The following is a 23,926-nucleotide window of genomic DNA, read 5'->3' as shown; positions in this document are numbered from 1 at the left end:
AAAAGCTACTTTTAATTTTTTTGATCCTAAGCAACTCATGGATTTTTTTTTTTGTTTTTGTTTATTTATAAAATCTTATATCCTGTGCTATCTCAAACTTTAGGCAGTATACAGAAAATGATATACATAATGCATTAATATCAAAACATAATGTACTAAAAACCTAGATGTAGGTTCTCGGAAATAATTGAGTGCTGTAATGACTGGCTGCATAGCTTTCTTGGGGTTTGTTCTTATTGTATTTTCTCAAAGTTGGCCCTGTATTTTCCTTACTATTGTGGATGGTGGTTGTAGTTTTTATGGTTAGAAATTTTCAAAGGAAAAATTTTACATTTTGTTATTTATGCAGTTTTAAATTTACAAAATGAAGTATCACACTATTGTACAGAAATAGAGCTGAAGCCCAAACAAAAAACAAGGCGTCTGCGGGTCTCCCAGGTGCTTCTGCTGTAACACCGAGGACTCTGCCAAGTCAACGGTGGCAGAAGCCTTCGAAACACCCATGGCTCCATTTCCTAGTCCCGATATGATACCAGTCCTCCTCACACACTCTGAGGTGGGGCACCTTCTGTCCCAGCAACCAAGGTTAGCAGTTCCAGTGAGCTCTGGGCCCATGGCTGAGGCAGTGGTAATCTGGCATTGGGGCTTAGCGTGACATGTAGGCCAAAGGAGGTCTCTTGGTCTCTCATATCCAGAGAATGTTCCTGCTGGCCAGCTCCCAACAATGGCTGAGCTCTGGACCTCTACACAAAAGTATTGGTGGGTCCCAATGCAACAGGCGTCACAGGTCGAGAGGGTTGGACCTGTCTGCTGTCCTTGTGTTTCCCAATCAAGAAAAATGTGCAAGGTAAGGAGAGGTCTGGGATCAGAGTGCTGCTGCCATCTTGGATCCTCTGTTACATTTTTTTAAATATATATATATATATATATATATATACGTTTTGCTTAAAATTAAAAATAAAGTAAAAAGAACTGTTCAACCACCACAAGATATATTTGAAGACAAAGAAAAACCACCTTGTCAACTGTAAGTATGGCGTAGTTTTATTATGCTTTGGGATTGTGTGGTAGCAGTGGCACAGGAAATATTTTGCAAGTGAAAGAGTGGATTTAGTTCAAAATTAACATGTCCTAGAAGCTAATGTCTGTCGGTGAAGAAATTGAAGATGAAAAGAGGTTAGGTATTTCAGTAAGATGGTAGGGGGGGAAAAAACCCTCCTTCAACTATGAAGTCCTTGTATAAAAGAAAGATGAAGGTTTTGGAATGGTCCTCAGTCTTTTTAATATTATTAAAAATCTCTGGAGAGAGCTCAAGAAGTCCTGAGAATATTTCTGAGCTACAAGAGTTCTTCAGTGAAGAGCGTGGAAAAAAATTTCAGAAGCAGGAATAGAAAGACTGTCATATGTGGGTAGAGTAAATGTTTGGAAACTCTCATTTCTCATAAAGAAAGCATTAAAGTACACAAACCTTTGCATCTACCATGTTTGTTTCTTTATTTATTTATTGCATTTGTATCCCACATTTCCCACCTATTTGCAGGCTCAATGTGGCTTACAGAGTGTTATGACATAGTTATTACAGGATATCAGATACAATTGGTATTGATTCTGTTAAAAGAAAAACAACCCCCCCCCCAACAAACCTGCAAGTAGTTAAGTATCAAAAGTTGCAGAAGGATGTAGGGAAAGGGGATGGGACTTGATATACTGCTTTTCTGTGGTTACAATCAAAGCAATTTACATTTGTACTGGTACTTATTTTGTACCTGGGGTAATGGAGGGTTAAGTGCCTTGCCCAGAGTCACAAGGAGCTGCAGTGGGAATTGAACCCAGGTTCTCAGGCCATTGCACTAACCACTAGGCAACCTCCATGTGGGGGTTGTTTGCCTAGAGATTCTTTTGAAACATAGTTTGACCAGGGGTTTGCCTAAAATGTTGCACAGAATAGAACAGATAAAGAATAGATGAGGGCAGATGGTTTTTGTTTTATGTATTTTAATGAAACTGTAAGCCGTTTTGAATGAATATTCAGAAAGATGGTATATAAGCTTTATAAATGCATAAATTTCTGAAGAAAGTTGTTTGGAACAGTGCACCTATTAAGGTGAGCAGTAGCAGTAAACTTATCCTGGTTTGAAAGTGAGGTTTTATTACTGTCGTGTGTGCAAAGCAAGCCCATCTGGAAACACAGTCTCCAAAAGGTGTGTAGCTTGGTAGGGATGGGTTAAGCAAGAGGGTTATTTTTTATTTTTATGCTTTTAGAAAATTTTCTTGATCCAGTGTCTCGCTTTTCTTTTCTCATTACCAGAATCTGAAGGCCAGAAGCACAAAGGATTCTAAAGAACAGACCACGAAGAACTCGCTGGAGTGTGAGAGCCTTTCTGTCCTTTCTGCACCATGACTTTAATGACCAGTAGTAGGGTTGGGTCAGAAAGCCTATGAGGGATTATGAGGGCAGATCAGCTCTATACCCTGTAAGGGAGGAGGGGGAATTGGTGGAGGAGGATTGTATAAGTCTCTCTCTCTCTCTCTCTCTCTCTCTCTCTCTCTCTCTCTCTCTCTCTCTCTTCTTCCCCCCCCCCCCCCCCCCCCCCCCAATGTGTGTGGTTGGTAAGCTTAAGTTCCGTTTTCTCTCCACAGCTCTGCTGTACAAGCCTGTTGATCGAGTGACACGCAGTACACTGGTTCTTCATGTGAGTAAAATTTGGGAACAAGACAAACCTGCATAGAATGGGTTGAGACTGGCCTTTGTGGCATTTCCACCTCTCACTGTTTCTGCCTCTTTATTTTGGGGTTCATAGGATCTGCTGAAACACACTCCAGCAAGCCACCCGGACCACCCCCTGCTACAGGACGCTCTGCGTATATCTCAAAACTTCCTGTCTAGCATCAATGAGGACATCACTCCTCGTAGGCAGTCTATGACTGTGAAGAAAGGAGAGGTGACTTTGTAGATGGGCGTGTTTGGGTTGCTGGGTCTAGGACAGTGGCTTCATACCTAGTGTGTGGAATTCCTCCCAGCTAGTTTTGTTTACAGGATGTCCACAATGAGATAAATTTGCATGTTCTGCTCTACCTCTTTTCATGCAAATTTATTTCATATGTTTTCTTTGTGGATATACTGTGAAACCTAATTGGCTGGAAGCCCCCTAGAACGAGATTGAGAACCATTGCTCTTGGAGATATTCAGTTATTCCTGGCCGATTGTCTTGGAGACACTTCTGTCCTGTGGTGTGAGCAGAGTAAGAGTGCTGGAATGGGGCAGCATGCCTGTTGTGTTATTCTGTGTGTTTGCTGTCCTTACTTTGTCTGCTCTTCCCACAGCACCGGCAGCTCCTGAAGGACAGCTTTATGGTGGAGTTGGTGGAAGGAGCCCGGAAGCTGCGCCACGTTTTTCTCTTTACAGACTTGTGTCTGTGTGCCAAAATGAAGAAGCAGATAGGAGGGTAAGTTGTTCCTTCATATGTTCCACCTTGCCCTATGTCGTCCTCTCCCACCTTTTATACTTTCCTTTCTTTTGTAGGAGGAATCAGCAGTATGATTGTAAATGGTACATTCCACTCACGGATCTGAGCTTCCAGATGTTAGATGAAATAGAAGGAATCCCTAATATTCCAATGGTGCCAGAGGAGGAACTGGAGGCCATGAAGATGAAGATATCGCAGCTGAAGAATGATATACAGAGGGAAAAGGTGAAAAGGATTACAACAAAGCAAACCAGATCCCACATGGGACAAGACACAGCAGCTGTGTAAAAATTGCACCCCCCCCCCCCCCAATCCATGGCAACAGGGTTGTGCAGGAACTGAAACTGCCATTCTGTTTCTCCCCTCTCTAACCGAGGCAGGATGGTGTAAGGGATAGATCTTCCACCCCTTTCCCCTGGGCCAGAATAGTGTAAGCATAAAATCATCTTCTCCCTTCCCTTGGACAGAATACTGCATGGGCTAAAACTTTGTATGCTATGCTTTGGGGAAGAAATCTGCATACACAATTTCAGATTCTGCACACACACTCTGTGCACAACATTTAGAATCCGCAAAATTTCACAGACTGTTTGAAGAGAGTGTCTTGTGTGTTTCCCTTTACAATGCATGTGTGACTCTGATTTTCTTGTTTTGATGAGCGATTTCAGCAGAAGTCTGTACTTTGAGCCTTGTCTTTCTACAAATTACGCCTTATTAAATCTGTTTGGACTTTATTGCAGCCTCAGGCTTTGAATGTTCACTCATTAGTTATTAATCAATTGGATTATTATAATTTTCTCTATAGAAGAGTTCAAGATTAGGGATCTTCAGAGGCTGCAACTGTTGCAAAATATGGCAATTCAACTTATTAATGGGATTGTGAAATTTGCCCATATTACCTCCCACCCCAATCTTAAAGCGGCCCATTGGTTACTTATTGTGCACAGGTTAACACATAAACTACTACTTTGGTTTTTAAAATATTACACACAGGGGAGCCAGCTTACCTTTCTTGTTACCTTACTCACTATATGCCATCCCATTCCCTTAGATCTCTTGCCCAGAATATATAGTACCTGACCATAGAAAGATAATTCATGAGTGTATTAGGGGATCTGTATTCTCTGTTCAGGGTTCATATTTGTGGAACCTGTTGCCACTTCACTTATGGTTACAAACGTTCCTCACACAATTTAAAATAGATTTGAAGACTTTTTTCTTTTCACCGATGCTTTTTGCTGACTTTCCCTTTGTTTCTTATAATTCTCTTTGTTAACTGCTGGAAAGTATTAGAGCGTCCCTTTTGTATGTACCTTTCCCCATCTTTTCTTTTTCTTATTGTAGTTCTACTCCTTAGCTCTCATTCTGTGTGAATCACATTTTTGTTACTAGAATGTAAGCCGCCTAGATGGTGCATCTGTATTGCCAGATAGAAAGTAATTAATAAACTTGAAATGTAAACTTGTCTTTTTCACAGAGAGCTAACAAGGGCAGTAAGGTAATCGAGAGGATGAAAAAGAAACTGTCAGAGCAAGAATCGCTACTGCTGCTGATGTCTCCTAACATGGCCTTCAGGTTCCTGAACCGGAATGGCAAGGTGAGGGGGGACATACCTGTTTGACGACAACCTGTGAGTGTGTGTGGGGTTTTTTGTTGTTGTTTTTTTACACTTCTCTATACCTGTGGTTACCCTTATTCTATGACTACTACTAATCATTTCTATAGCACTAATCTCTGTCCTTAGTGGGCTTGCAATCTAAGGTGGTTTTTTTTTTTTTTTTGTACCTCGGGCAATGGAAGGTTAAGTGACTTGTCCAGGGTCACGAGCTGCAGTGAGAATCGAACCCAGTTCCCCAGGATTAAAACCCGCTGCACTAACCATTAGGCTTCTACTCCTAATGTGGATATTTGTGGTCTGCTACCAATTTAAGTTTCAACAAAATATCTGTTCATTGGAAATAATAGTTGCATTATTTTGGCCTATTTGCTCCTCTTAATTTTGAAAATTGTGCTCTATACTGTCTGTAGAGTTACACCTTCTTAATATCATCAGACTATGAGCGTGCCGAGTGGAGGGAGAGCATCCTGGAACAGCAGAAGAAATGTAAGTGCTTTACAAGGTGGGAAGACGCTCAACAATTGTTGGTGAGGGTGCCATACTTTGATTGCTAACTCAGCATTGTTTGAGACTTGTGGACGTGGCACCTATAGACTAGATGTCTTGCCAACTAAATTGTTGGAGGATAAGGGAGTGAACATTGAAGTGCTGCTTTGGTCAACCTTTAGAAATGCTATAGTGTAATATTTACCACTTGGTGTGTTAACTGTGTATCATTCAGTACATGAATGGATGCAGAGATTAACATTAAGCTATATTAATCCTTCAGTGCCTCCAATCTCCATACTCTCATCTTCTTTCTTGGCCTCCCATTCATTTTTCCCATAATCTACTGCATTTTGCCCTCTTTTCCTTTCATTTTCTGACATTGTAGTACTCATTCCTGCATTATGCTTTTTCATATGCTAAAATGCCGCTGTTTTTGATAGCCCGAGTTTGATGGAAAGGGAATTAAATTTAAGTTTTTGTGCAGTATTTAAATTTATCCTTTCAACTTCCCTTACAGGCTTTAAAAGTTTTTCACTAACTTCTCTAGAGCTGCAGATGCTGACAAACTCATGTGTTAAACTGCAAACAGTGCATCATATCCCACTAACCATCAATAAAGAGGGTAAGCGGGTCCCCACATCTCACTCACCATGAATAAAGATGGTAGGCAGGTCACCATGTCCCACTCACCATTATTAAAGAGGGTAGGCAGGTCATCTTTCTTCTAAGACTAGTGGTCTTAGTCTTACCTTTTCTTTCCCCTCTAGGATTAGCTTGTTCTGAGGGCTGGGTACATTTTCCCAGTTGTATAAGATTCACTTGCTTTTTTTCTCTCTCTTGCTTTCCCACAGATGATGAATCCCCTGGGTTATATGGATTTCTGAATGTCATCGTTCATTCAGCCTCTGGATTCCGACAAAGCTCAAGTAAGTTGTAGATATGCTGGTCTTTGGAGTGGACTCTCAGTTCTGCTGCAGTATGGTGTCAGTGTATTCTTGTGTCTGACCTGCAGATCTGTACTGTACCCTAGAGGTGGATTCCTTCGGCTATTTTGTGAACAAGGCCAAAACACGAGTGTATAGGGACACATCTGATCCCAATTGGAATGAGGTAAGGTGGCTTTTTGTTTTTTTTTTTAATTATATACCTTGAAAATGATGGCAGATACAGACAGCTTGCTGAGCAAGTTGGTGTAGTTGAAATCCTTCTTCTCTGGTCATTACATAAATTCTTATACATAAATCGCCACCAGCTTCTCCCATGCTTTTGCTCCACCTGTCATCCTTGTTTGAATTGCTGCCCTCTAACTGCCCCAGTATGTCTATATTCTGCTATAGCACTAGCCTCCACCACTTTAACTGGTAGGTTATTTAAAGCCTTTCTCTTTATTATTTATTGTTAACTGCTTTGACTTGCCTGACAAAAGAGCGGTATATCAAATTCAATGAACGATTAAGACCCATGTGTAATCCAACACCCACAGCAGCAAAGCAAGGAAGTAGGGGTGGATCCAACGTGCTGTACAACCAAAGCACCAGATATAACTTGCTAGCCGTTAACCACAAATTTTCAGCGGGTTATGGCAGGCCATGTCCTGCTGAAAATTCGCGGATAGTACCATTTAACTAGCCAGGTGTTGTCCGTGGCCAGTTAAATGGTTTTGAATATTGGGGATTGGTCTATCTTTAGTTGCAGCAGCGGCCAAAAATCAAACAGGATGCTAGGATTTATTAGGGAAAGGGATGGTATGCCTTGTATCACTCCGTGGTGCAACCTCCCCTTGGGTACTTCATTCAGTTCTGTTCGCCATATCTCAAAAATAATTTTTTTTACTGAATTAGAAAAGGGTCAAAGAAGAGCGAGCAAAATGATAAAGGGGATGGAACTCCTCTCATATGAGGAAAGGCTAAAAAGGTTAGGTCTCTTCAGCTTGAAAGAGAGACGGCTGGAGGGAGATATGATTGAGGTCTACAAAATCCTGAGTGGTGTAGAACGAGTAGAAGTGAATCAAATTTTTTACTCTCTCAAAAAGTACAGCGGTTAGCGTATCTGGATTTAAAAAAAGGTTTGGACAAGTTCCTGGAGGAAAAGTTAAGTCTGCCATTGCGATAGACATAGGGAAGCCACTGCTTGCCCTGGGATTGGGAGCATTGAATGTTGCTACTTGGGTTTCTGTCAGGAGCTTGTGATCTGGATTGACCACTGTTGGAAGCAGGATATTGGGCTAGATGGACCATTGGTCTGACCCACTATGGCTATTATGTTCTTATGAATTAACTGTCAAAAGTGAAACATTCAGGCGCACTGCGTTCCTGTGATTCTGAGAAACACTCTCTTAGCTACAGAAAGATGAGAGAGCAAATACTTCTAGTAACTGACTGATATCCCTAGAAGAAGCTATGGCAAAATGGGTGGCTGTTGGGATATAAGTTTGAGATAAGTTTCATTGGTTTTGCAGTCTTTGCACCAATACTGCTGCTGTGGTTTTGATGTCTGTGAAGCAAGATTGAATTGAAGACTGTGAAGCACAGTATATATTGAGTTTTCCCGTTATTGGCAAGGAGTCTTTTGACACGTGATTTCAGTAGTCACTAAAAGCTAGTTACTGTAACCTGTCATTGGTAGAGACAGTAGGAATCCTTTGCGACGTCTGAGGCCTTTTTCTCCTGCCATTAAACATTTTTCTTTGTGGACTGTCTGTAGTTTGTAGTTCACTTGTGGGTATTGTTCTGTAGTGCAACCACACCTTTGAGTACTGTGTGAAATTCTGGTCACCATATCTCAAAATAGACTAGGGGGACACACCTTAAAGTTACTAAGTTCAATAGTGTAGCCAGGTTGAGGGTGCGGGGTGAACGGAGAGTGAACTGCCGACAGCATGTATTTTAAGACTTTATTAGTTTTAAAACAATACATGCTTATAAGAACATACATCAGCATACATACATACATAACACGTATTTTAAACATGGTGGATTGCGTTAAAAGTAGGCGCCGGCACTGTTGGAAGTCCTTTTGGGGGAGCAGCTGCTCCCCTAGCAACCCACCTAACTATGCTTCTGACTTAAGTACTATATTTAAAACAAATTGGAGAAAATATTTTTTTCAGTCAACATATTTGTTTCTGGGAAGACATCAGTAAAGTCAGTGGAATAGCAAGGGCGGGGCAGTGGGGGCTGTCCACCCCGGGTGTCATCGGGTGAGGGGGTGCTCCGCTCCCGCTGCTCCGCCTTTAAATTTTTTTTTTTTTTTTTTTTTTGGAAGCGCCAGAGAGTGGCAGGCAGCGCGCCTCGCGTCTGCCCTGCTAGTAAAGAAGATCTCGCTGACGTCGTCGCCCTTCCCACATTGAGTCCCGCCCCCCTCTGAGACAACTTCCTATTACCGCGAGGGCGGGCGGGACTCATTGTGGGAAGGACGACGACGTCAGTGAGATCTTCTTTAATAGCAGGGCAGACGCGAGGCGCCTGCCACTTTCCGGCGCGTCGAAAACAATTTTTTTAAAGCAGGACAGGGTAGGAGAACGGATCTCGGGTCGGGGGGGGGGATTCAGAGGGGAGAAGGGGATTGGGGAGGGGTGGGGGCGCTCAGAGGGGTGCTTAAAGGGGATTAGGGAGGGTGGGAGAGCTCAGAGAGGGGAGAAGGGGATTGGGGAAGGGTGGGGGAGCTCAGAGGGGTGCTTAAAGGGGATTAGGGAGGGTGGGCGAGCTCAGAGAGGGGAGAAAGGGGATTGGGGAAGGGTGGGGGACCTCAGAGGGGTGCTTAAAGGGGATTAGGGAGGGTGGGGGAGCTCAGAGAGGGGAGAAGGGGATTGGGGAAGGGTGGGGGACCTCAGAGGGGTGCTTAAAGGGGATTAGGGAGGGTGGGGGAGCTCAGAGAGGGGAGAAGGGGATTGGGGAGGGGTGGGGGAGCTCAGAGGGGTGCTTAAAGGGGATTAGGGAGGGTGGGCGAGCTCAGAGAGGGGAGAAGGGGATTGGGGAGGGGTGGGGGAGCTCAGAGGGGTGCTTAAAGGGGATTAGGGAGGGTGGGGGTGCTCAGAGAGGGGAGAAGGGGATTGGGGGGGAGGGGAGTGCTCAGATGGGAGAAGGGGTCTGAAGCTGGAACTGGGGTCTGACAAGGGGGCAGGAGGGAAAATGGGTCTGGGGCTGAAAGGGGGGGATGCAAGGCATGTGGTGGATGAAGGGGACTGGAACTGGGGGCTGAAAAGAGGGGGCAGAGAGAGAGGGGACAGATCCTGGATGGGAGGGCAGACCCTGGACGGATGGGAGAGGGAGGGCAGACGGATTGAAGGGGCAGAGAGAAAGGGCAGATGGTGGGTGGAAGGGGAGAGAGAAAGAGGGCAGACTGGGGCAAATGGTGGATGGAAGGGGCAGAGATAGAGGGCAGATGTTGATGGAAGGGGGAGAGAGAGATGGCAGACTGGGGCAGATGGTGCATGGAAGGGGCAGAAGTGGATGGAAGGGAGAGAGGGCAGTGGATGGAAGGGGCAGACACTGGATGGCAGAGAGAGAGCGCGAAGACAGATGCTGGATAGAAGGAAGACAGTGAAAAGATGAGGAAAGCAGAAACCAGAGACAACGAACTGTAAATATATATTTTTATTTTTTTGCTTTAGGATAAAGTAGTATTGTAGCTGTGTTAATAAATGTTTATAATAGAACATGTAAATAAGGTAATCTTTTTATTGGACTAATTTTAATACATTTTACTTTCAGAGAACAAAACCCCCTTCCTCAGGTCAGGATAGGACACTAACAGTACTATACTGAATTGACCTGAGGAAGGAGGTTTTGGCCTCTGAAAGCTAAATGTATTAGTCCAATAAAATGATGATATTTGTTTTATTTCTATTTGTTAATTTGTAAAGTGGTGATTGGTATTTGTTAGTTTTTTCAAATTTACATTTGCTGTCTTTATATTTTGCACAGTACTAGAGGACATTTTCTGTTTCTGTGGTGTTGCATTGTATGCAGAGTCCGGCATCGGGGGTTCAGTTTAATTTTTGTCTAAATAGAAAGTTTATGATTACTTATTCTATAGTGGATTAGGGTGTATCTATTTGTGAAAAAGACATGGCTTTCGGTTGGCATTGACTGTGCAGGATCGACGATCTGTACTAATCTGTCTGTTTTCGTTTTACAATAGGTGAATTGATGTTCTAGTGCTCACTGTAGTGTTTAAGATGCATTCCTTTTCCTTGTGTGACTCGTACAAATTACTGCTTATGGTATGGTAGAATTGCTCTATAGGTCCTGAGTGTTTTGTATTCTCGGTATGCCTAGTACTGGATTTCAGGGGGGGGGGGGGGGGGGGGGTTGTTAAAAAATGACCGGCCCCGGGTGTCAACTACCCTAGCTACGCCACTGAGTAAAGTTAAGCTCTATAACTCATTGCTGTAGAATGTGCTAAAAACAGTTATTGTAGTTGGGTTTAAAAATGATTTGAAGAAATTCCTGGAGTAAATCATAAAATGTTATTAAGTAGAACTCGGGAAAGTAGCATAGAATCTTGTTTTTGTGATCCTTCTAGGTAGTTGTGATTTGGATGGCTATTGTTGGAAAGTGGATGGACATTTGGTCTGATCCATTATAACAAGTGAGTTGTTATGAGCATCTAAAACTGTATGTTCTCAAGATCCCAGTACCTTGCTATTGGACTTGCCTGCTACCATCTTGGAGCCTTTATTCTCCTTCATTGTATTAATTACTGACATATGTGTAGTCCTTCATACTTACTGCTCTATGCCTCATGGTCATCTTCAGAATTTTATTGTAGCTTAACGTCTCTGAAGGCGCAAAGGTAGAAGTGGGTGCCTGCTAATCTTTAGCTGGTTGAAGGGAGTGCTCTCCTCACACATCTGTCTGGGCACGTGTCATTTCTTTTTATATTGCTAATTTTCTATAATTATTTGCTGATGTATTTTATTTATTTTGTAATTTCTAGTCTGCATAAAATCCTAAGAAGATTACAACAAAAGCATACCATTAAATAAAAAAACTGGTTAAAATACATCACATCAACTATACATTATCGTCAGACTCTTAATATAATGTACAGTTAATGCTTAAAAGTTTCTCATCAACCTTTCTTTTCACATGCCATCCATTTACTGTTATACTATATGAAAAGTCTGTACAAATAGCTGTTTTATACATTTCAGTCTTGACTTACACTACCGAAAACACAGACATTCTGGTACTTAAGTCATGTGTATCGTGACAACTGCCGTTAGACAAATGCATAGCTGATTCAGATCTTAAATTATGCCTAGGTTGATAAATTGACAACTGTTTTAAATGCCATGGGGCATCAAGATACAGTATTTGGTGAACTAATCATAAGATCTTAAACTGTATGTGAAAATTGATAAGAAGCCAATGAAGGTTCTTTAAACAGGTGTAATGTGTTCTCTTTTGGTTGTCCCGGCAATCATCCTAGATGCTGCATTCTGTACAATTTGCAATGCCTTGCACCTGGATACCCCAATCCCAAGGTACAAAACATTGTAGTAGTCTAATCTTGATATGGTCAAGGCTTGAATTATAGTATGGTTAAATTGAATTCCACCTTGAACTCGTGGTTGGTTAAGAGGATTAAGTAGTCAAATTAAACTAAATAATTGCTCTAGGCATGAGGGCAACCTAGCTGCAGTGTGAGAGGTTAGGCTTCTCTCACCCAAGATTAGGGATGTGACAGAGATGTGTCACCCTTCTTCATTGTCCTCTTTTTGTGTCCCCACACTTCACCCTTCTTTTGTGTCCCCATATTACACTGTTTAATCTTATGGCTTAGCATGCCATTTCTTACAGGGCTTTCAGCTGTTCTTATTTCTCTAATGTTGTAGGAGTTTGAGATCGAGCTGGAAGGCTCACAGACCCTGCGGATTCTCTGCTATGAGAAATGTTGCAATAAGTCCAAGCTCTCCAAAGAAGATGGTGAGATCACAGACCGAATCATGGGCAAAGGGCAGATCCAGGTGAGATGTTAAGAGATTGGGAGATGAGATATCTAATAATAGAGACTCTTTGCCTTCTCCTGTAACAGAGCTGGAATGCTGGGGAGAACAGGCTCCCATGGATTTGGATAGAATGGGGATAGATGTAATTGAAAATAAAGATTGGAGGTCATTGAGGAGAGCATCCTTCTACAGGAGATGGGTATTGGTTATGGAGAGACTTTGAGAACCCAGCAGACAACTGGTGGGTAGGCAGTGTTCTGGAGAGAGACACTGGTAGCATAGGAGGGAGGGATCTGTCTTTGAAAGGAAGAGCTTGATGGGGGGGATATTTAATATTATTCTATATATCAGTGGTTCCCAAATGTATTTATTTATTTATTGCACTTGTATCCCACATTCCCCCACCTATTTGCAGGCTCAATGTGGCTTACATAGATTTGTTGATATTGTCATTTCAGGATATCAGATACAGTTAGTAATGTGTAGCGATCAAGTAAGGGAAGAGAGAAGAAGGAAGAGAGTGATTGGGGTAGTTACAGAAGGTGGGCGTTCATAATTGAGCGGGTTAGTGAGGTGGTAGGCTCTCATTGTAGGCCTTGTTGAAGAAGAATGTTTTCAGAGATTTTCGAAAAATAGTTGTTTCATTGATTGCTTTTAAGTCTGTGGGTAATGCATTCCATATCTGCGTGCTCATATAAGATAAGGTAGTGGCATGCATCAGCTTGTATTTAAGTCCTTTGCAGCTGGGGTAGTGCAAGTTGAGAAATTTGTGGGATGATCTTGTGGCGTTTCTGGACGGTAGGTCCACTAGGTTTAGCATGTAGATTGGGGCGTCTGCATGAATGATTTTGTGTACAATCGTGCAGATCTTGAACGCAATGCGTTCCTTAAGTGGAAGCCAGTGAAGTTTCTTTCTTAGGGGTTTTGCACTTTCATATTTAGTTTTTCCAAATATGAGTCTGGCAGCTGTATTCTTGGCAGTTTGGAGTTTTTTGATTGTCTGTTCTTTGCATCCGACGTATAGTGCATTGCAGTAGTCCAGATGACTTATTACCATTGACTGTACCAGGGTACGGAAGATGTATCTCGGGAAGAAAGGTTTTACTCTTTTAAGTTTCCACATGGTGTAGAACATCTTTTTCGTCATGTTTTTCACGTGGGTATCGAGTGAGGTTTCGATCAATGGTGACTCCTAGAATTTTCAGGTTTTGTGAGACAGGAAGGGAACAGTATGGTGTGATTATGGTGGTGAAGTTTTTTGTGTTCTCCGAGGACAAGCAGGCTGCTTGTTCTCACAACTGGGTTGACGTCCACGGCAGCCCCCACCAACCGGAACAAAAACTTTGCAGGCGGTTCCGCACGCAGGGCACGCCCACCGCGCATGCGCGGCTGTCTTCCCGCCCGTGCGCGACCGTTCCCGCTCAGTTTTTTTCGATTCCGCGCTGGGGAGAGACGTGTTATCGTCTCTCTCTTTGTCAGCCCCAGAAACCGGATCGCGGCCTAGCCGCAAGCTTTTTTTCTTTTTTCGTGCACGTTCGCGGCGCTTTTCTTTATTTTCTGTGTTAAAAAAAAAAAAAAAAAAAAAAGTTAGTTTGTCCCCTCGTCGTCTTTAGCCGCGGGGGCGCCTTGTTGTGGCCGCGCGGTCGTTTCTTTTTCGGGTGTGCTTTTCACTGCCACCATCGACGACTTTGACTTCGCCGACGCGATTTTTCCGTCAGTGTCCTCGAAGGTCCCGAGCAGATTCAAAAAGTGTGGTCGGTGCAGCCGGCAGATCTCGCAAACCGATACCCACGCTTGGTGCCTCCAGTGCCTTGGCCCGGAGCATAATACCAAGACGTGCACCTTGTGTCTCGGCTTGTGGAAGCGGACACAGGTGGCGAGGCAAGTTCTTCGGGACCGGCTTTTTGGAGCTTGCGCCGGCCCTTCGACGGCATCGGTGTCGACGGCCGGATCTTCGGTACCGGTACCGATGTCGACGAAATCGGCACCGACGATGGCACCGACCCCAGGAGCACAGGTACCGTTGGCCGCCGGACCACCGGCGACGGTGGGGGTGAGCGACCGCGCGGGCAGTCGGCCCCAGCCACTCCCTCTACCCAGGGCCATCGGGACTGAACCCTGTCAGACTCGATCCCTCGAGGCCGGGGGGGTTCTACCTCCTCTTCATCTCTGCCACCGAGCGCCGATGATGGGCACCGAAAGAAGACTAAAAAACATCATCATCGGTCGCCCACGGCGCATGGGACTACCAGTTCCGGCGCCTCCAGAGATGACTTGACGCCGAGGAAGCGGCAGTGCCGAGAGGAGCGTTCCCCCTCGGTCGAAGAGGTGTCGCTGCGTCCGTCCATGGGTGCTTCGGTACCGTCTCCTGGACCTGAGCAGCTTCCGGCACCCGCACCGGCCCCCTGCCTTTCCCGACAGCGGGCCTTGACTAGTGCCTCTGAGCCATCCATCCAGGGATTCTGGAAGGGCTGCTGCGCCAGGCTTTGCCGGCACCGGGGGTGCTTGCGCCCCCGACGCCGTTGATGGAGGCGCCGGCGTGCTCTAGCCCGATGAAGAGGACGCCGACGCCGCTTGCGGTGTCAGTGTCGACAGCCACGCAGGTGGAATCCCCGTCGATGGAGGGAGCTTTATCCCCGCCGGCACGGGAGTCCACCACTCGACGCCACCATCGAGGACATGGTTCCTCGCAGTCGAGACGGGCCCGGTTCAGGTCTGAGCTGCAAGAGCTCATGTCCGACACCGAGGAAGAGGCCTCGTGGGGGGGGGGGGGGGGGGGAGGAGGACCCAGATATTTCTCCTCAGAGGAGTCTGAGGGCCTTCCCTCCGACCCCACTCCTTCACCGGTGAGGAAGCTCTCGCCCCCTGAGAGCCTCTCCTTTGCCTCCTTCGTCAGGGACATGTCTATTTGCATTCCCTTCCCCGTGGTCTCTGTGGATGAGCCGAGGGCTGAGATGCTCGAGTTCCTCGACTATCCATCACCACCTAGAGAGTCTTCCACGGTGCCGTTGCACAATGTCCTCAAAGAGACACTGCTTCGGAACTGGCTGAAGCCCTTATCTAACCCCACCATCCTCAAGAAAGCGGAGTCCCAATACAGAATCCACTCTGACCCAGAGTTGATGCGGCCCCAATTGCCTCATGACTTGGCGGTCGTGGACTCTGCTCTCAAGAGGGCACAGAGTTTGAAGATACTGCCTCGGCACCCCCGGGGCGGGAGTCTCGCACTCTGGACTCGTTTGGGAGGAAGGCCTACTAATCTTCCATGCTCGTGACCCGCATCCAGTCGTACCAGCTCTACACGAGCATTCACATGCGGAACAATGTGAAGCAACTGGCGGACCTGGTCGACAAGCTCCCTCCGGAGCAGTCCAGGCCTTTTCAGGAGGTGGTCAGGCAGCTGAAGGCGTGTAGAAAGTTCCTGTCCAGGGGTATCTATGACACCTGTGATGTGGCATCTCGAGCTGCAGCCCAAGGTATAGTGATGCGCAGACTCTCCTGGCTGCGTGCCTCTGACCTGGACAACCGCACCCAGCAACGACTGGCGGATGTCCCTTGCCGGGGGGATAATATCTTTGGCGAGAAGGTCGAGCAGTTGGTGGACCAACTACACCAGCGGGAAACCGCTCTCGACAAGCTCTCCCACCGGGCGCCTTCAGCATCCACCTCAGCAGGTGGACGTTTTTCCCGGGCCAGGCAGGCTGCACCCTACGCCTACAACAAGCGTAGGTACACCCAGCCGGCTCGAAGGCCTCCTCAGGCACAGGGACAGTCCCAGCGTGCTCGTTCCCGTCAACAGCGTGCGCCTAAGCAGCCCCCTGCGCCTCCACAGCAAAAGCCGGGGACGGGCTTTTGACTGGATCCATGGGAACATAGCTGCCATCAAAGTGTCCGTACCGGACGGCCTGCCGGTCGGGGGGAGGTTGAAAGTTTTTCACCAAAGGTGGCTTCTGATAACCTCCGACCAGTGGGTTCTCCAAATAGTGCGGTGCGGATACGCCCTGAATTTGGCCTCCACTCCACCAAATTGCCCGCCGGGAGCCCAATCCTTCAGCTCCCATCACAGGCAGATACTTGCAGAGGAACTCTCCGCCCTTCTCAGCGCCAATTCGGTCGAGCCCGTGCCACCAGGGCAGGAAGGGCAGGGATTCTATTCCAGGTACTTCCTTGTGGAAAAGAAAACGGGGGATGCGCCCCATCCTAGACCTGAGAGGCCTGAACAAATACCTGATCAAAGAGAAGTTCAGGATGCTTTCCTTAGGCACCCTTCTACCAATGATTCAGAAAGACGATTGGCTATGTTCCCTGGATTTAAAGGACGCTTATACTCGCATCCCGATACTGCCAGCCCACAGACAGTATCTCAGATTCCGCCTGGGGACACGGCACTTTCAGTATTGTGTGCTGCCCTTTGGGCTCGCCTCTGCCCCACAGGTGTTCACGAAGTGCCTCGTGGTGGTCGCGGCGTATCTACGCAAGCTGGGAGTGCACGTTTTCCCGTATCTCGACGATTGGCTGGTCAAGAACACCTCGGAGGCAGGGGCTCTCCGGTCCATGCAGTGCACTATTCACCTCCTGGAGCTGCTGGGGTTTGTGATAAATTACCCAAAGTCCCATCTCCAACCAGTCCAATCTCTGGAATTCATAGGAGCTCTGCTGAATTCACAGACGGCTCAGGCCTTTCTTCCCGAGGCGAGGGCCCACAACCTCCTGTCCCTCGCTTCCCAGACCAGAGCATCTCAGCAGGTCACAGCTCGGCAGATGTTGAGACTCCTGGGTCATATGGCCTCTACAGTTCATGTGACTCCCATGGCTCGTCTTCACATGAGATCTGCTCAATGGACCCTAGCTTCCCAGTGGTGCCAAGCCACCGGGAATCTAGATGATGTCATCCGCCTGTCCCTCAGTTGCCGCAATTCGCTGCACTGGTGGACATTTCGGACCAATTTGACCTGGGACGTCCATTCCAAATTCCGCAGCCCACGAAGGTGCTGACGACGGATGCATCTCGCCTGGGGTGGGGAGCTCATGTCGATGGGCTTCACACCCAGGGACTGTGGTCCCTCCAGGAACAGGATCTTCAGATCAACCTCCTGGAGCTCCGAGCGGTCTGGAACGCACTGAAGGCCTTCAGAGATTGGTTGTCCTATCAAATTATCCAAATTCGGACAGACAATCAGGTTGCAATGTATTACATCAACAAGCAGGGGGACACCGGATCTCGCCCCCTGTGTCAGGAAGCCGTCGGGATGTGGCGTTGGGCCTGCCAGTTCGGCATGCTTCTTCAAGCCACATACCTGGCAGGTGTAAACAATAGTCTGGCCGACAGACTGAGCAGAGTCATGCAACCGCACGAGTGGTCGCTCCATTCTAGAGTGGTACGCAAGATCTTCCGAGAGTGGGGCACTCCCTCGGTGGACCTTTTCACCTCTCAGACCAACCACAAGCTGCCTCTGTTCTGTTCCAGACTACAGGCACACGGCAGACTAGCATCTGATGCCTTTCTCCTCCATTGGGGGACCGGCCTCCTGTATGCTTATCCTCCCATACCTTTGGTGGGGAAGACCTTACTGAAGCTCAAGCAAAACCACGGCACCATGATTCTGATAGCGCCTTTTTGGCCCCATCAGATCTGGTTCCCTCTACTTCTGGAGTTGTCCTCCGAAGAACCGTGGAGATTGGAGTGTTTTCCGACCCTCATTTCGCAGAACGACGGAGCGCTTCTGCACCCCAACCTTCAGTCTCTGGCTCTCACGGCCTGGATGTTGAGGGCGTAGACTTTGCTTCGTTGGGTCTGTCTGAGGGTGTCTCCCGCGTCTTGCTTGCCTCTAGAAAGGATTCCACTAAAAGAGTTACTTTTTTAAGTGGAGGAGGTTTGTCGTTGGTGTGAGAGCAAGGCCCTAGAACCTCGCTCTTGTCCTGCACAGAACCTGCTTGAATACCTTCTGCACTTATCAGAGTCTGGCCTCAAGACCAACTCAGTAAGGAATCACCTTAGTGCGATTAGTGCTTACCATTATTGTGTAGAGGGTAAAGCCATCTCTGGAGAGCCTTTAGTCGTTCGATTCATGAGAGGCTTGCTTTTGTCAAGGCCCCCTGTCAAGCCTCCCGCAGTGTCATGGGATCTCAACGTCGTCCTCACCCAGCTGATGAAACCTCCTTTTGAGCCACTGAATTCCTGCCATCTGAAGTACTTGACCTGGAAGGTCATTTTCTTGGTGGCAGTTACTTCAGCTCGTAGAGTCAGTGAGCTGCAAGCCTTGGTAGCTCATGCTCCTTATACCAAATTTCATCATGACAGAGTAGTACTCCGCACTCACCCTAAGTTCCTGCCAAAGGTGGTGTCGGAGTTCCATCTTAACCAGTCAATTGTCTTGCCAACATTCTTTCCCAGACCACATACCCGCCCTGCTGAACGTCAGTTGCACACATTGGACTGCAAGCGAGCGTTGGCCTTCTATCTGGAGCGGACACAGCCCCACAGACAGTCCGCCAATTGTTTATTTCTTACGACCCCAACAGGAAAGGGGTCGCTGTCGGGAAACGGACCATCTCCAATGGCTAGCAAATTGCATTTCCTTCACTTACGCCCAGGCTGGGCTGGCTCTTGAGGGTCATGTCACGGCTCATAGTGTTAGAGCCATGGCAGCGTCAGTGGCCCACTTGAAGTCAGCCACTATTGAAGAGATTTGCAAGGCTGCGACGTGGTCATCTGTCCACACATTCACATCACATTACTGCCTCCAGCAGGATACCCGACGCGACAGTCGGTTCGGGCAGTGGTTGCTGCAGAATCTGTTTGGGGTTTGAATCCAACTCCACCCTCCAGGACCTGATTTTGTTCTGTTCAGGCTGCACTCTGTTAGTTGTTCTTGCGAGGTTCAATTGACCTGGGTTCTTGTTTTGAGTGAGCCTGAGAGCTAGGGATACCCAGTCGTGAGAACAAGCAGCCTGCTTGTCCTCGGAGAAAGCGAATGATACATACCTGTAGCAGGTGTTCTCCGAGGACAGCAGGCTGATTGTTCTCACCTACCCTCCCTCCTCCCCTTTGGAGTTGCGTTTGTTCCTCATTCTTTTGCTTGTCATTCAACTGAGCGGGAATGGTCGCGCCCGGGCGGGAAGACGGCCGCGCATGCGCTGTGGGTGTGCCCTGCGTGCGGGACCGCCCGCGAAGTTTTTGTTCCGGTTGGTGGGGGCTGCCGTGGACGTCAACCCAGTCATGAGAACAATCAGCCTGCTGTCCTCGGAGAACACCTGCTACAGGTATGTATCATTCGCTTTATGTTGTGAGGTAAGTACCAGACATTGTGTTTTTTCTGCGTTAAGTTTTAGTTGGAATGCATCTGCCCAAGTGTGCATTATTTGGAGTCTTTGGTTGATCTCGTTGGTGATTTCATTTAGATCCTGTTTGAATGGGATGTAGATTGTGATGTCATCTGCATTAATGTAGGGGTTGAGGTCTTGATTGGCTAGTAGCTTGGCTAGAGGTATCATCATTAGGTTGAATAATGTTGGTGAGAGAGGGGATCCTTGGGGAACTCCACACTCGGGTGTCCTTGAGGGTGATCTGTCCGCATTCGTTGTTACTTGGTATGATCTTGTGGTCAGGAATCCTTTGAACCATTTGAGAACTGTGGCTCCTACTCCAAAGTATTTTAGTATATGTATTAGTATATCATGGTTAACCATGTCAAAGGCACTGGACATGTCGAATTGTAAGAGGAGGATGTTGTTGCCTGTTGCAATTGCCTGTTTGAATGAGTTCATTGCGGACACTAGTACAGTTTCGGTGCTGTGATTCGTCCGAAATCCTGATTGGGACTCGTGCAGAATTGAATGTTTATTTAAGTATTGTCCTGGGTGAGCCTCAGCCAGTCAGGTTTTCTGGATATCCGCAATGAATACTTATGAGATTGATTTGCATGCACTTCTTCCACTGTGTTCACATTTTTCATGCATATTCAGTGTGGATATCCAGAAAACCTGAATGGCTGGGATTCCCCCAGGACTGGCTTGGGAATCACTGCTATAGACACTTGCTCTGCTGCTTTTCCTTAATGTTCATACAGAACTTTCCCAGTGCACATGGATCCTCCTATAGCACCCTGTGCTACTTCAGTACTGAGACCCTCCCTATTTCCTCTCTGCCCCACCCACACTTCTGCTATCGTACGTGCCCTGTAACACTCTTCCCTGCTGACACCCAAATGTAGCTCTTTAGTGCATTTGGAGCTCAGGTTGGAAAATGGTGCACACAGTTTTATGATCACCGTGAGAGATCTATCTCATTCTTACCTACACTAAATAATCCAAATGTTTGTTTTACAGTTGGATCCACAGTTATTGCAGAACAAAGATTGGCAGCGTACTGTGATTTCCATGAATGGAGTGAGTACACAAAGCAGATGTTGACTCGCACATGCTGTGTGGTCTTTTCATTTGTTTTGAATGCAACCCCTTCCTCTAGATGTGGGGGGTCCCCTCTTCTGCATACATACCCCTCTTCCTCTGCATGTGGGACCCTTGCGTAGGCTGCAGTCTCTAGTTCCATTTTAGTCTCAAACTTATAGAGCCATGGTGGTGAGAAGCTCTTATTTTTCCTTTTATGTGTGAGATTAAGATCATAGAATGCTGGAGAGCACTTTAATTTAATTACACATTTCATTATGTATCTTCCCACTATTTCAGAACATGTGGGATATTGGTGATAGAGAACTGAAAACTGAATTGAGACATATCTGTCTTGGCATCCAGTCCAGCTCCTCAGTATTTTCTGTCTCCAGCAGGTGGATGGACACTTTTCAGCCTCTGGTTCTGAGTGCGTTCCTCTTTGGTTCAGTTAGTCAACTGGTCCTCAGCTGAGCTTTCCAGGTGGCTTAAGTCTGGAGGACTTCAGCTCCCTGTCTCTGGTGCCCTGCAAATTTACTTCTTCCCTCCCTTCACTTTTCCCTTGTTTCCTATGGAGCTCTCCTTTTCCAGAACTTAAAAAAAAAAAAAAAAAAAAAGAGAAGGAAAGAGGTTTACTGGAGTATCAGTCCTGATTTTCTCATCTGGGGTAAGACCTGTGGGACTAAGTTTGTGGGAGCAGTTGGTAGTGGTAAGTCTAATTAAAGTTTGACTTGGAACCGCTTGGAGGGCTGCATGTTCTACTTGGCACAGTGGAAAGATCCTGACTCACTGCTTGGGACTGCATTGTGCTGCAGTTAAGCAGTTTTCCCACTGTGGGGACCCATCAGCTGGCGTTGGAATATGCTGGCGACTTTGGGCTCTTCGACAGGGCCGGTGCGCAGCTTGTTGAAGGAGAGTGTAAGAATGGGCATAGTTTTGTCGAGACCAGCTGGCAGTGAGGAACAGCCTCTGATCAAATTCAGAGCACAGATACCATTTTACAACCTCAGGATTCGACATTCAGCTGCCATAGGGATCTTTGTTTTCTCTGGAGTTTATATTGCTCTTACACCAGACCCATTTAATGAAGCAGGGGCAGTCAGAGTTGCTGCAAGGTGCTTCAGTTTCTCACCCTGCTGCCCCTGTGGCTCCTAGGAGATCTTGTTTAGTCTCATCTGCCCACTCCTGAATGTCTTATCTCTACTTCTCCCTCCTTATCTGATGTGGCCTTGGTCTATTCAGAGGAGCCATCATTGAAGGAGCCATTAGGGGAGGGGGATAACCCAAAAGTACTGAGGTTTCATAAAGAAGAGCTCAGCACTCTTATTTCTGAGGCATTGGCAGTGCTTTCCCTTCAGAAGCCTTCTGCTTCGGCATTAGGAGTTCTATTGATCATGAGTGGGTTTAGAGGCCTTCCCGATGGATCCCGACATTCAAGACCCGATTTTACAGCAGAATGGGTCTGGCCAGATGTGGGGCTGAGAGTGGGAAGAGCTATGGCTTGCCTCTACCCATTGGTACTGGAGGAGAAAGCGAAATTGCAGCTCCCCAGGGTGGACTCCCTTGTTGCAGCGGTGACTAAGAATACCACATTGCCGTTGGATGAAAGCATTGACCTACAGGATAGGAAAATAGAAGGCTCGCTGAAACAAGCTTGTAAAATGGCCTCTTTGGGCCTTCAAGTGGCAGTGTGCAGCTCGTTCTTGGATAGAGCATGCCTGAATTGGCATTGGCAGTCTGCAACACAAGACAGGCACTATAATGCCCAGCTGGAAACGGGGTTTACCTACTTGACATGCTATTTATGACATATGGGTTACGGCCCACAGTATGTCTTTGTCATGGCATGTCGGCAACTCTAGTTGCGGCATTGGGCAGCAGATGCAGCGTCAAAGTTACATCTAGTTAAATTGCTCTTTTGGGGCAAGTGGCTATTTGGAGAAGATCTCAGTAACTTGATGAAAAAACTGGGGGAAACTAAGCAACAGCGGTTGCCGGAGGATAAGCCGAAAGCCTCTGGTTGTCCGTCTTCAGGGGGCTCTCAATTTCGAGACAGCAGATGATACCGGCCCCGTCGTCAGCAATATGATCAGAAGTTCCACTTTCAGGCACAACAATTTTCCTTTCGTGTGGACAGGAAGTCTTCCTCTATCAGCTAGAGCGGACCAGTGCTTCCCAAGCTTCGCAAGTGATGTGAGGCTTGTCCACTCTTCTCTTCCTCTGGTGAAAGGACGTCTTCAGGAGGTGCGGGCCAATATCACGTCTGACCAGTGAGGTCTGGATATTCTTACAGCAGGTTACTTGTTGGAGTCCTCCTGCCCAGTCTCTCCTCTCTTCTTGAAGTCTCCTTGTCGAAAGGGAACCAGGGTGGTCAAGGTTCAGGCCACTGTAGATTCCTTGCTCGTGCTCCAGGACATTGTTCAGTTCCCCAGGCTGAACAGGGACAAGGCAGATATTCATTGTCCCAAAGAAGGAAGGCACCTTTTGTCCGATCTTAGATCTCGAAGGTCTAAACCGTGTCCTCCTCTTGCATGGAAACACTAAGAGCAGTCGTAGCCTCAGTTCAAGCAGGAGAATTTCTCACCGCTCTCGATCTAAAGGAGTCATACTTGCATATACCCATATGTTCACTGTATCGGAGGTTTCTATGTTTTGTGGTGCTGGGCCATTACTTCCAGTTCAGGGCTTTGCCCTTTGGTCTTGCCACGGCACCAAAGACATTTACCAAGGTTGTGGTGGCGGCCGCCTTCCTTCAGTGCCAGGGAATCAAAGTTTACCCGTATCTCAAAGACTGGCTCATTCGTGTGTCATCCTATTTGGACAGTGTGGCGAAGACAGACAAAGTTTTCCATCTTCTACAGTTTTTGGGGTTTTTTTTTGTTACATTTGTACCCCGCACTTTCCCACTCATGGCAGGCTCAATGCGGCAGGCAATGGAAGGTTGTGACTTGCCCACAGTCACAAGGAGCTGCCTGTGCCGGGAATCGAACTCAGTTCCTCAGTTCCCCA

At 46.8% G+C, this 23,926-nt stretch overlaps 1 protein-coding gene across 2 annotated transcripts in view; it reads left to right on the top strand.

Moving 5' to 3' along the window:
* The window catches only part of BCR (BCR activator of RhoGEF and GTPase), an 80,139-nt gene that overhangs the window by 32,208 nt on the left and 24,005 nt on the right, over positions 1–23,926 (top strand). For both annotated transcript variants that reach the window (XR_003943758.1, XM_030218006.1), the window contains exons 6-17: positions 2,309–2,369; positions 2,641–2,693; positions 2,802–2,942; positions 3,325–3,446; positions 3,524–3,692; positions 4,945–5,064; positions 5,496–5,571; positions 6,092–6,196; positions 6,426–6,500; positions 6,587–6,684; positions 12,416–12,547; positions 20,858–20,917. Coding sequence is in view for 1 of the 2 variants with exons in the window: in XM_030218006.1 (XP_030073866.1) it covers positions 2,309–2,369; positions 2,641–2,693; positions 2,802–2,942; positions 3,325–3,446; positions 3,524–3,692; positions 4,945–5,064; positions 5,496–5,571; positions 6,092–6,196; positions 6,426–6,500; positions 6,587–6,684; positions 12,416–12,547; positions 20,858–20,917 (1,212 nt within the window). In the remaining variant the exon portion in view is untranslated. The remainder of the gene's footprint in view (positions 1–2,308; positions 2,370–2,640; positions 2,694–2,801; positions 2,943–3,324; positions 3,447–3,523; positions 3,693–4,944; positions 5,065–5,495; positions 5,572–6,091; positions 6,197–6,425; positions 6,501–6,586; positions 6,685–12,415; positions 12,548–20,857; positions 20,918–23,926) is intronic.

Source organism: Microcaecilia unicolor, chromosome 11 (assembly GCF_901765095.1).
Source record: "Microcaecilia unicolor chromosome 11, aMicUni1.1, whole genome shotgun sequence".
NCBI lineage: Eukaryota > Metazoa > Chordata > Amphibia > Gymnophiona > Siphonopidae > Microcaecilia > Microcaecilia unicolor.
The sequence above is the reverse complement of the archived record's forward strand: the minus strand, read 5'-3'. Positions and strand labels throughout refer to the sequence as shown.